The sequence below is a fragment of the Lutra lutra genome, chromosome 5 (assembly GCF_902655055.1).
Source record: "Lutra lutra chromosome 5, mLutLut1.2, whole genome shotgun sequence".
In the NCBI taxonomy this organism is placed as follows: Eukaryota; Metazoa; Chordata; class Mammalia; order Carnivora; family Mustelidae; genus Lutra; species Lutra lutra.
The window spans coordinates 104869629-104882566 of NC_062282.1; the positions used below are offsets into that span (position 1 = coordinate 104869629).

At 42.2% G+C, this 12938-nt stretch overlaps 1 protein-coding gene across 1 annotated transcript; it reads left to right on the forward strand.

Annotated features, from left to right (window-relative positions):
• The first annotated feature begins 331 nt into the window (after positions 1 to 331).
• Positions 332 to 11749, forward strand: LOC125100166 (ubiquitin-like). Its single transcript, XM_047730121.1, has 2 exons — positions 332 to 336; positions 11221 to 11749. Exon 2 carries the CDS (start codon positions 11268 to 11270, stop codon positions 11649 to 11651), a length of 384 nt encoding a protein of 127 aa, XP_047586077.1. The 5' UTR covers positions 332 to 336; positions 11221 to 11267; the 3' UTR covers positions 11652 to 11749.
• The last annotated feature ends 1189 nt before the right edge of the window (positions 11750 to 12938 follow it).

A 12938-nucleotide genomic window follows, 5' to 3' on the forward strand; every position in this document is an offset into this window, starting at 1 on the left:
GAGGAAGCAGGCTCCCTGCTGAGCAGAAAGCCCGATGCGGGGCTCGAACCCAGGACCTGGGATCATGACCCGAGTCGAAGGCAGCGGCTTAACCCACTGAGCCACCCAGGCGCCCCAAGCTTGAGATTCTTATGGCCTGAATTAAGTACATCTCTCTGCAAGAAAAGGAGATATTATAGAAAACAACAGTGAGGGTTTATATTATATAAGGAAGTAACATTTGAACTAAAACCTGAAGGATACAAAAGGGCCAGATATATGGTTAAGCTGGAGGAAGGGCTATCACTGACACAAGTGAAAAGACCCTCAGATGCGGAAAAGCTCAGTGTGCTCTTCGTCCTGAGAGAACTCTCTGTAGGAGCAAAGACAAAGAAGCAAGGAAAGCCCAGTTCTGCTGGTTTGCACATGGTAAAGCCTGAAACTTAGACCCTTAATTGTCTTTTGAGCTTAGTCAGTGACAGTCATCTCTTCATTCCCACAGGGAACAGAACAAGGTGGAGATGTCTCAAGAGTTCAGCGAACATGATAAACATGTAAATTAGAAAAGCAATGGTCAAGTGAACCTATTTCTCAGCTGGGCCCCACTTTGTTGTGACTTCAGCCTCATGCTAACATTATGTATCTTAATATGCACCTTCTCTTCTATAGCAGTCAGTGTAAAGTACAGGAGATGGAAACTAACGTGGGTATTTAATATAGGGAAGTAGGCACTTACAAAATCTTGGGAAGCAACCGACATGTCCATCAGTACATGAATAGATACATAAACTGTGGTATATCCATACAACCGACTATTAATCGTGTTAAATAGAAATGAGCTATTGAGTCATGAAAAGACATGAAGGAAACTTAAAGGCATATTTATAAGTGAAAGAAGCCCAATCTAAAAAGACTACTCACTGTATGATTTCAGCTACACTCTGAAAAGGCAAACTACGGAAGACAGTAAAAACAAAACAAAACAAAACCCCAGTGCTTGGCAAAGGTTATAGGTAGGAAGGATGAATAAGGGAAGCATAAAGGACTTTTAGGGCAGTGAAACTGTTCTGTAGGATGATATAATCATGAAAAATGTCACATAATTGTGAAAGGCCATAGAATGTACAACATCAAGAGTGAACCCTAATGTGGGGCGCCTGGGTGGCTCAGTGGGTTAAAGCCTCTGCCTTCGGCTCAGGTCATGATCCCAGGGTCCTGGGATTGAGCCCCGCATCGGGCTCTCTGCTCAGCTGGGAGCCTGCTTCCTCCTCTCTCTCTGCCTGCCTCTCTGCCTACTTGTGATCTCTGTCTGTCAAATAAATAAATAAAATCTTTAAAAAAAAAATGAACCCTAATATAAACTACATGCTCTGAGTGACAATAAAGTATCAACAAAATATTACTGATTGTAACAAATGTACCACACTGCTGCTAGAATATTGATAATGGGGGAGGTTAGGGAGAGGCAGAGGATATGTGGAACTAACTGTATTTTTCATTCAATTTTGCTGTGAACCTACAACTGCTATAAAAAAATACAGTGGCAGAAAATAATATGGAGGTTCCTCAAAAAGCAAAAAACAGAAATACATATGATCCAGTAATTCTACTACTGGGTATTTACCCAAAGAATATGAAAACATTAATTTGAATGTATATATACACACACCTATGTTTACTGCAGCATTATTTACTGTGGAAGCAACCAGGTGTCCATCCATAGATGAATGAATAAAGAAGATGTGGTACACACACACACACACACACACACACACACACACACACACACACACACAGGAATATTACTCAGCCATTAAAAAGAATGAGATCTTGTCGTTTGTGACAACATGGATGGACCTAGAGGGTATGATTCTAAGTGAACTAAGTCAGAGAAAGACGGATAGCATACGATTTCACTTACATGTGGACTCTAAAAACATAAATCAAGTGAGCAAAGAAATAATTTTAAAAACACAATACCACCAGACTCTTAAATACAGAGAACAAACGTGATTGCCAGAGAAGAGGGGGTTCGGGGGTGGGTGAAATAGGTGAAGGGGATTAAGACATAAAAACTTCCAGTTTATAAAATCAGTAAGTCATGAAGATAAAAAATACAGCATAGGTAATATAGCCAATAATATTTAATAAGGTTGTATGGTATAGAAAAAGATATAAAATCATTACAAAACCAAACAAAAATCATTGCAAAGGAAAAGCAGTATCAGTCTGACCTTTAGAAATGATTCCCAAAACAGCATTGCTGAACCAGCCCTCCAGGGAGCACATCCTCTGCCAGTTGCAGGAACTGGAGAGTCAGGAAGGCACTAGTGGAATTATCCAGCGCACACCACTGTAGCTGTGGATTTAGAGATCAGGAAGCTGCCACCCCCACGATTCTTAAAGCTTGTCCAACTCTTCTTGCCATTTGCAACGACGTGGATAGAGGGTATCATGCTTAGCGAAATAAGCCAATCAGAGAAAGACAATTAGCATATGATCTCCCTGATATGAGGAAGTGGAGATGCAACATGGGGGGCTTGGGGGGTAGGAAAAGAATAAATGAAACAAGTTGGGATCGGGAGGGAGACAAACCATAAGAGACTCCTAATCTCACAAGACAAACTGAGGGTGGCGGGGGGGGAAGGGGGTAGGGAGAGAGTGGTGGGGTTATGGACATTGGGAAGGGTACGTGATATGGTGAGTGCTGTGAAGTGTGTAAATCTGGCGATTCACAGACCTGTACCCCTGGGGTTAATAATACATTATATGTTTATTTAAAAATTTAAAAATTAAAAAAAAAAAAAGCTTGTCCAACTCTTGAAGCTGGAGAATGAACACTGAAATGCTCCTACATAAAAAAGTAAAGTCTTCATGATCTCAACTGTTAGCAAGAAAACAAAACAAACAAACAAATCTGAAAAGCAGCAGGATGGCCTCTGCCTAACTTCTGCCTTCCATATGTTCCAAAGGTACAAATAACGGGCAGAACTTAATTTGCATCCAGAATGAAAGCTATAGTGGAATCTAGAAAACGTAGTGTTCAGCTTTCCAGACTCTGCCATAGAGGAAAGTACACTGGAAGGAAGAATGGATGTCGAGGGCCCATCCACCATATCCAACATGAACTTAGTTGACCTGACAGTCCACACCCTAGCTCCTGGGGTTTAAGAGGGGAGAGGGCTGCATTAGTAAAGCTTCCATCACCACCATGTCCTCTGTCCAGCCATAGAAATCAAGATATTTCTCTGAAGATGAAAGTAGGGAACCTCTCCTACCTCTGGATAAATGCACTCTGCCCGGTGAGGCCAGTCTTTTCATTCTTTTCCCCATTGTGTTATGGCAGCCACAAGAATGCACCTCATAGACCTCCAATGCCAGGGAATTAGCTAACTGCTATGCTGTGCGATCCATCATCACATTTGTACCAAGATTTCAATGTCCAGCTTCCTACAGGCTGCTCCCAGATGCTGACTGGATGCAGCAGAGATACTAAGGCAGCCTGTTCCTGGGAGACATGAACTCCTCTGGTGGTCAACATTGGTTCAAGGACTCCCTGACAACCCTTCCCAAATGTTATCACAAAGCAAGAAAGTCCTAGAAGCTTTCACTCAATCTTCCTTTCCTCTCTCCTTCACTGACGTGCATCACAGTCTGATAACTCTCCCAGCCTCCTCCAGCTTCTTGTGTGTTCTCTCATAGACATTTCCACTAGTCAAATCCTCACTTTCCCTTTACCATCTGCTTCCCAGAGAACCTGAACCAATGCACATACCTTCCTCAGTTTGAACACAAGACTTTGTTCTCTGTTCCTGCCTGAACTCCCACCTGCAATCTCTTATCACATTTCTTCCACCTACTCAAATCCTACCCACCTTGTGGACCCAGTACCAATCATACCTCCTCCATGAAGTCTTCCCTGCCTACCAGTTAGCATGGACCATAGACCTATCCTTGTCCTCCCAGATTCACACATTTTTGCAGGCCTCTTATTGTCTCCTGTCTCAAGAATGTTGAGCATATTATTTAGCCCCTTTAGCTCCTCTAATATATGAGGGAGAGGAATAGGTCAGACATTTCCTTATTAACCTCCAAAGTGCTTTTTAATGGAACAGAGAACAGAATACAAAAGCTCTATTAAATCTTGTTGAAATCATTGAATAGTTTGTAATTTTAAAAATGAAAATTCCAGCAACAAATAGAGGTCCTTTCCCACCTAATAAACTGGCTAAGCTTTTGGGGAGCACTGGAAAATGAGACCCCCTCCCCTCATTACCTTTGGCGTATCTGGCAATATATAGCAGAAGTCTAAAAATGTTCCTGTTCTTTAACATGGCTATTCTCTTTCTAGCAATACTTCCCAATGGGGACTTTAAATGACAAACATGTCAATATAGCAGAGGTGGAAATAAGCAGGTGCTTTTTATGAGTAGGCATCTACGTAAAGAAAACAGACCCACAAGGAAGCTTCTCCTCAGCCTCCTTTTTCCCCCTCATGCCCCCTGCCTCATCTCTCCAATCCTCCCCATTTTCCCTGACCCCCTTCCCACCCCTCCTCTTCTTGCTCGTCTCCTTCTCCCTCTCCTCCCCCTTTTCTTCTTCTTGATAATTAAGTTTTAACTCTGCTTCTAATGATTTTTAGACCCATTGGGAAAGAAAGGAGAGGATCTCTAACCAAAGAAGCTTCTACAGGCTGTTTATACATCTTTTTTTTTTTCTCTCTCTCTTTTTTTTTTTTTTTTTTTTTTGGAGCATTTTAAAAAAATTAACATATAGTGTATTATTTGTTTCAGGGGTACAGATCTGTGATTCATCAGTCTTACACAATTCATAGCACTCACCATAGCACATTTCTTCTATAAGCTTTGGGGTGCACATGCCTCTTCAGATCACTACCTTTGTATCTTTGGAGGTAAATACCTGATAGTGCAATTGCTGGGTCATAGGGTAGCTCTATTTTCAACTTTTTGAAGAACCTCCATGCTGTTTTCCAGAGTGGCTGCACCAGCTTGCATTCCCACCAACAGTGTAGGAGGGTTCCCCTTTCTTCACATCCTCGCTAACACCTGTCATTTCCTGACTTGTTAATTTTAGCCATTCTGACTGGTGTGAGGTGGTATCTCACTGTGGTTTTGATACGTATTTCCCTGATGCCGAGTGATGTGGAGCATTTTTTCATGTGTCTGTTCGCCATTTGTATGTCTTCTCTGGAGAAATACCTGTTCATCTCATCTGCCCATTTTGTGATTGGATTATTTGTTTTTTTGGGTACTGAGTTTGGTAAGTTCTTATATTTGGACACTAGCCCTTTATCTGATATGTCATTTGCAAATATCTTCTCCTATTCTGTCAGTTGTCTTTTGGTTTTATTGACTGTTTCCCTTGCTGTACAAAGGCTTTTTATCTTGATGAAGTCCCAATAGTTTATTTTTGCCTTTGTTTCCCTTGCCCTTTGGAGATGTGTCTAGCAAGAAGTTGCTGTGGCTGAGGTCGAAGACGTTGCTGCCTGTGTTCTCCTTAAGGATTTTGATGGATTCCTGTGTCACATTGAGGTCTTTCATCCATTTTTAATCTATTTTCGTGTATGGTGAAAGGAAATGGTCCAGTTTCATTCCTCTGCACATGGCTGTCCAATCTTCCAACACCATTTGTTGAAGAGACTCTTTTTTCCATTGAATATTCTTTCTTGCTTTGTCAAAGATTAGTTGACCATAGAGTTGAGAGTCCTTTTCTGGGTTCTGTATTCTGTTCCATTGATCTATGTGTCTGTTTTTGTCCCAGAACAATACAGTCTGGATGATGACAGCTTTGTAATAGAGCTTGAAGTCCAGAATTGTGATGCCACCGGCTTTGGCTTTCTTGTTCAACATTCCTTGGGCTACTTGGAGTCTTTTCTGGTTACATACAAATTTTAGGATTATTTGTTCCATCTCTGTGAAAAAAGTTGGTGGTATTTTGATAAGGATTGCACTGAATGTGTAGATTGCTCTAGGTAGCACAGACATTTTCACAATATTTGTTCTTCCAATCCATGAGTATCGGAAAGTTTTCCCATTTCTTTTTGTCTTCCTCTATTTCTTTCATGAGTATTCTATAGTTTTCTGAGTACAGATCCTTTGTCTCTTTGGTTAGGTTTGTTCCTAGGTATCTTACAGTTTTGGGTGCAATTGTAATGGGATAGACTCCTTAATTTCTCTTTCTTCTGTCTCATTGTTAGTGTATAGAAATGCAACTGATTTCTGTGCATTGATTTTATATCCTGTCATTTTGCTGAATTCCTGTAAGTGTTCTAGCAATTTTGGGGTGGAGTCTTCTACGTTTTCCTTTTATCCATCTTTGATTTTTTTTCATGGGACCTTGAGGAATAGGTGAACCTCACCTTTGAGATCCTAAACGACCTCCATATGAAAACTGGAGGTCAATCTGGTTAAATAATTGGTAATGCTTGGGAGAAGAGGGAATTGTTGCTTAACCAAATTGAAAATGGGCAACAGAATTATTCTATATGGACACTGCAAAGCCATGCTATCTCTCCATCCAATACGAGGGTTTTAGGCAAAGGGCACTCAAATTCTTGAACCCAGGTCTACTAAAACTGATGTCTTCTGGGGAACCTGGGTGGCTCAGTGGGTTGAGTGTCTGACTCTTGGCTTAGGTCGTGATCTCAGGGTCATGAGACTGAGCCCCTTGGGGCTCCACACTGGGCATAGAGCCTGCTTAAGATTCTCTCTCTCCCTCCTCCCTCTCCTTCTGCGCACTCCCCTCCTCGTACCCCTGTGCTCATAATCTCAAAACAAAACAAAACAAAACAACAGCTAACAGGACTTCAGCCTTTCTCGTTCCTTATAAGCCTTTGAGTTTCCAGAAGGAGGGCTGATAGCTAATGCATAATCAGAGCTGCTGACCTCCTCTTAGTGGTCCCTTGCTTCAGCTCCTACTTGCTCCCTATCTGGCTCTAGGCCTTTAGGTGTTGGTGCCGGGCAGAAGCTCTTTGGCCCCTGTGCTCACCCTCCAATGCCTCTGGTCTCTGCTACTCCTGTTAAGCATTTCCTCACAATCTCTGCCTGCAGGTTGCCACTGCTTACCTTCTTCTCCACATTATAGGAAAGCACCTGAGTTGTCCTGGCTCTCTCAGAAGAGGTTGCTTAGCAACAGGAGTTGGTGCTGGACATATTTACCTCAGTCCTGCCCTCCTGGAACCTCCGGACTGGACTGTCCAAAGAGACCTAGAATAGCAAATGTCAAAGTACAGCCCCGTGGCACCTGCTGCCTCATGATGTTCTTCGAGATTGCTTATTCATCCTTGGTCACTTTTCTCTCAACAGCACCTTTTCCCTCCCTGCTACTGGCTTATACTGACCAATCCCTCAGGATATCAGACACGGAGATAATAGGTCCAAACCCCAATTTTGGATATGGTTAAAGTTCTTTACTATAAATGGATAGCCAATCTGAGGGATGTTGCAGGGTTTTTATTTGAAAGAGGCCATGACTAGCCCTGCTCTTAGAAAACCCATAATGGTCAGAAATGGAAAAGTCCTCGGTTCCAGAGGTCAAACACAGTAAAGGAGAGGTTGCTCCAGCGCTAGTGCTGCAATAATTTCAAAAGCCAGAACCCAGGCCCTGGGCTGGAGAGACAAGTATCAATGCTTTACATGGTACTGTAGATATAAGCAGCCACCAGATTGTTCTAGGCTTTTATGACCTGGTCATGGTATGCGAGCTACCACAATCAGTGTCAGAGCTGTCCTCAAACCCAGATAAATCCAAGACTCAAGTTATCTCAACTCAGGTCAGGCAAGAGACCTCATTATAAAATTGGGCCTTTTGCTTATTTGTTTAAAACTCAACAGTTTTCTTAGGCCTTTACCTCAGATCAATGCCTGTTAATGGATCTTGTATGTTTTTTTTCCTGAGGGCCTGAATAACAAACAGCCCTTGTTATTACACAGGTTTTTCTCCCCTATAAAATTTGATAGAATAAAAATGATGCCTAGTATTTTCTAGTAATTTCTAGTTTATATTATTTTATCCTCTATTTTATTTTAGAACCTTCTAAATCATTTTATATATACATGGACAGTATTTTTTCAATTTTTTAAAATTTAAATTCAATTTAAAAACATATAGTGTATTATTAGTTTCAGAGGTAGAGGTCCGTGATTCATGTGTCATATAACACCCAGTGCTCATTACATACCATGCCCTCCTTAATGTCTCCAACTCACCACTCCCTCCTCCAGCCACCATGTTTGTTTCCTATGATTAAGAGTCTCTTCACCCGGGCGCCTGGGTGGCTCAGTGGTTTAAGCCGCTGCCTTCGGCTCAGGTCATGATCTCAGGGTCCTGGGATCGAGTCCCACATCGGGCTCTCTGCTCAGCAGGGAGCCTGCTTCCCTCCGTCTCTCTGCCTGCCTCTCTGTCTACTTGTGATCTCTCTCTGTCAAATAAATAAATAAAATCTTTAAAAAAAAAAAAAAAGAGTCTCTTCACCCAAACGGCCAATAGACACACGAAAAATTGCTCAACATCACTCAGCATCAGGGAAATACAAATCAAGACGATAATGAGACACCACCCCACACCAGTCAGAATGGCTAAAATTAACAAGTCAGGAAATGACAGATGTTGATGACGATGCAGAGAAAGGGGAACCCTCCTACACTGTTGGTGGGAATGCAAGCTGGTGCAGCCACTCTGGAAAACAGTATGGAGGTTCCTCAAAGAGTTGAAAATAGTGTTACCCTACGACCCAGCAATTGCACTACTAGGTATTTACCCTAAGATAAAAATGTAGTGATCTGAAGAGGTATGTGCCCTCCATTGTTCATAGCAGCAACGTCCAAAATAGCCAAACTATGGGAAGAGCCTAGACGTCCATCAACAGATGAATGCATAAAGAAGATGTGGTAGATATATATAATGGAATATTATGCAGCCATAACCCCCCCCCCCCGAAATCTTGCCATTTGCAATGACGTGGTTGGAACTAGAGGATATTATGCCAAGTAAAATAAGCCAATCAGATAAAGACAATTATCATATGATCTCACTGATATAAGGAATTTGAGAAACAAGACAGAGGATCATAGGGGAAGGGAGGGAAAATGGAAACAACATGAAACCAGAGAGGGAGACAAACCATAAGGGACTCTGAATCTCAGGAGTCAAACTGAGGGTTGCTGGAGGGGAGGAGGGTGGGAGAGATAGGCTAGCTGGGTGATGGACATTGGGGAGGGTGTGTGCTATGGTGAGTGCTATGAATTGTGTAAGACTGATGAATCACAGACCTGTACCCCTGAAACAAATAATACAGTATACGTTAATTTTTAAAAAGTGTCTCTTAGGGTTTGTCTCCCTCTCTGATTTTGTCTTATTTTTCCCTCCCTTCCCCTATGACCCTCTGTTTTGTTTCTTTAATTCCACATATGAGTGAAATCCTATGATAATTGTCTTTCTCTGATTGGCTTATTTCATTTAGCATAATATTCTCTAGTTCCATCCATGTCATTGCAAATAACAAGATTTCATTTTTTGATGACTGAGTAATAGCCCATTGTATATCTATACCACATATTCTTCAGCTATTCATCTGTCAACATGGATAGTATTTTTAAACTTGTATTTTTTATCATCTTTAAAAATTTGAGGGAGAATTTTCATACATATAATCTCATTTGATATCCCTGCAAACTGAGTTACAGCAAGTTTCTTTTCTCCTGTTTGAGAATGAAGAAACAGAGTCATGCAGAAGTTAAACTGATTTGCCCAAGGTAAAAAATAATAGGAAACAAAGCTAGAAGTAGAATCCTACTTCTGATTCACCCTTCAAGCTTCTTCCCTCCACTGGACCAAACTAGATGATGATGAGTAGGTTTAAGTAAGCAAGTTCAATTCCTGGTCCCGCTTTCATTTGCCAAACTGGCCAAGACAGACTGGACTTACAAAGCCATGATCTTAGACTTGATGATTACTGAAGAATAGTATGTTTTAAAAAAAAAATGGAGCTTCTAGGAGGGCAAGGAAAACCTAGGTTCTCCCAAGTTGCCAGGAGCACTATCACTTAGTTATATACCACAGGAGCAGATAGAAGTAGGGAGAAGAGTAAAAGGAAGCCTGTCTGAACTTCTGCCCACTCTCCAAGTCCTAGAGGTAGTCCTATTACCTCGTCATTCCATAAGGTTTCAGAAGCCTGCAGACCCATACTGCACACTGGCAAGGGAGAAGTTTGGTGAAAAAGAGTAGGAGCTGCCCCTCACCAGAGGGTGCCTTTAAGTCCCTTCTTCAGGTGGCCTTTCTTCTATATTCATCTGATATATATCCCAGGTCCATAGCAGCCCTTTGAAATCTAAACAGCGAGTCTCAAGGAAAATTCTGCTGAGTGGAGAACTAGCTTCTAGAACCCGCAGCCTCATAAATTGGAACATTACTGGGTACAATAATCCCTTCAGAAAACATTTTAAATGCTACATTTAAAATAAATTGTGTAAAATTATCTTTATTTTCAAGTTAAAAATTGCAGCTTTTAATTCAACTAAAATTGTGCTGGGGCCCTCAAATAAGTGTTTGATATTATGGATGACTGGCTCACAACCCCAAGTTTGGGAAAGTACAAATTATAGAGAGCTCAGAATCAAACATGGTAGGTTTACTTTTTTCTTTTTCTTTTTTTTTTTTTTTTAAGATTTTATTTATTTATTTGACACAGAGAGAGAGATCACAAGCAGGCAGAGAGGCAGGCAGAGAGAGGGGAGGAAGCAGGCTCCCCGCAGAGCAGAGAGCCTGATGCGGGGCTCGATCCCAGGACCCTGAGATCATGACCTGAGCCGAAGGCAGCGGCTTAACCACTGAGCCACCCAGGCGCCCCAGTAGGTTTACTTTTAAAGAAATCATTATTTGATGAAATAGTCAGTGCCTCATAGATTGAAAAAAGACTTACAGCCTCTCAGCAGCAGGACGTGCAGGCCAAGCTATTTTTTCTAGTCCTGAGAGTTATTTGTGCAAGGAGCCACATAGAAAATTTCCCTTTGAGGGGTGCCTGGGTGGCTCAGTGGGTTAAGCCTCTGCCTTTGACTCAGGTCATGATCTCAGGGGCCTGGGATCAAGCCCCACATTGGGCTCTCTGCTCAGTGGGGAGCCTGCTTGCCCCTCTCTCTCTGCCTACTTGTAATTTTTCTCTTTGTCAAATAAATAAAAATCTTTAAAAAGTCTGCCCTCTTTCTCTTCAATGATGTGGCCAAGCGGTTTGGTGGCGGCGACCTTGCAGATTCGCGCCAGCAGACGCAGAGATGCAGATCATCATGAAGACCCTGACGGGCAAGACCATCACCCTCGAGGTGGAGCCCAGTGACACCATTGAGAATGTCAAAGCCAAAATCGAAGACAAGGAGGGCATCCCCCCTGACCAGCAATGTCTGATTTTTGTGGGCAAACAGCTGGAAGATGGCCGCACTCTGTCAGATTACAATATCCAGAAAGAGTCCGCCCTGCACTTGGTGCTTCGCCTCCGGGGTGGCATCGTCGAGCCCTCCCTCCACCAGCTGGCCCAGAAATACAACTGTGACAAGATGATCTGCCGCAAATGTTATGCTCGCCTGCACCCCCGCGCTATCAACAGCCGCAAGAAATGCAGCCGCATCAAAAACCTGCGCCCCAAAAAGAAGGTCAAATAAGGCCCCTCTACCGGCTCTACCTTTGCCCGCAGGGGGGCCTCCTGCCCGAGCCCCAAGGTCCTGGGTCCTCAATAAAGTTTCCCTTTCATTGACTGGAGAGTTAAAAAAAGAAAAGAAAAAAGAAAATTTCCCTTTGATCAGTAGGATAGATTTCTAGGACATATAACAGGTTGGGTTGTGGTCAAGAGACAGAAGTTTTCTATGCAGAACACTTGTACATGCAGGAGTTGAACATATGACTTGAACTGAAAATATAAAAGAAGGATAAATATGTTTCCAGGTATAATTTACATTTTATTATGATTCTGCTTTGATTTTAAGATAAATTAAGAATTAGGACTTCCCATCTTCATGCAGCTACATATTCAGATTCCCTGAGTGATTTTCAGATGGTGGACTCCCAGGACAAAAGTCTGGATGGTTTGAGAACTTTAGGTAAGGGAGAATGCTACAGGAATGTATATGGTAAGGGCAAACCACTTAAATACGTGCAACAGAATTCAGTATCACTGGGAGTAAACAATACATTTTGTGCTTTTACTAAGAGCCACACTCCATGCCGCCTTCTGTAATCACCAGTATAAAAAGTGGAGGAACTCTTTATTACTAAGGTATGCAGTCTCTTTCTTTAGCCATCCAACAAATAAATTTTTTAAAAATTTTAGTTATTTATTTGTGAGAGAGAAAACACACACAAGCAGGGGGAGTGGCAGGCAAGGGGAGAAGCAGGCTCCCCACTGAGCAAAGAGCCCCATTCAGGACTTGATCCCAGGACCCTGGGATCATGACCTAAGCTGAAGGTAGACACTTAACTGACTGAGCCACCCAGGCAACCCACAGGCATCCAACAAATACATTTTAAACACATCTGTAGAGGTGGCTCTATTGCTTAATTGGTTAAAGCACCTGTCTGGCAAACAACCAAAGGCCAGGCATTAAGCTAGGCAGGTGGTGATAGAGAAAAAAAAGAAACACAGGCCATAGCCTTCATCTTTATGGAATTTAGAATCAAGCCTTATTCTTTTTAAGGTTTTTTTTTTTTCCTTTTCTGAATATCAAAATAAATAATCTTTGCAGAAAAACTGAAGTAGTAGGTGGATGCCTGGGTGGCTCAGTTGGTTAAGCTTGATTTTAGCTCTGGCCATGACCTCCTAGTTGTGACATTGAGCCCTGTGTGGGGCTCTGTGTTCAGCAGGAAGTCTACTTGAGATTCTCTCTCCCTCCCTTTCCCTCTGCTCCTCCCTCTGCTTACCTGTGTATGATCTCTCTCTCTCTAAAATAAACAAA

What these genes read in the sequence shown, in the direction of transcription:
- LOC125100166 (XM_047730121.1), top strand. Translation starts at nt 11,268, where the DNA reads ATGCAGATCATCATGAAGACCCTGACGGGCAAGACCATCACCCTCGAG.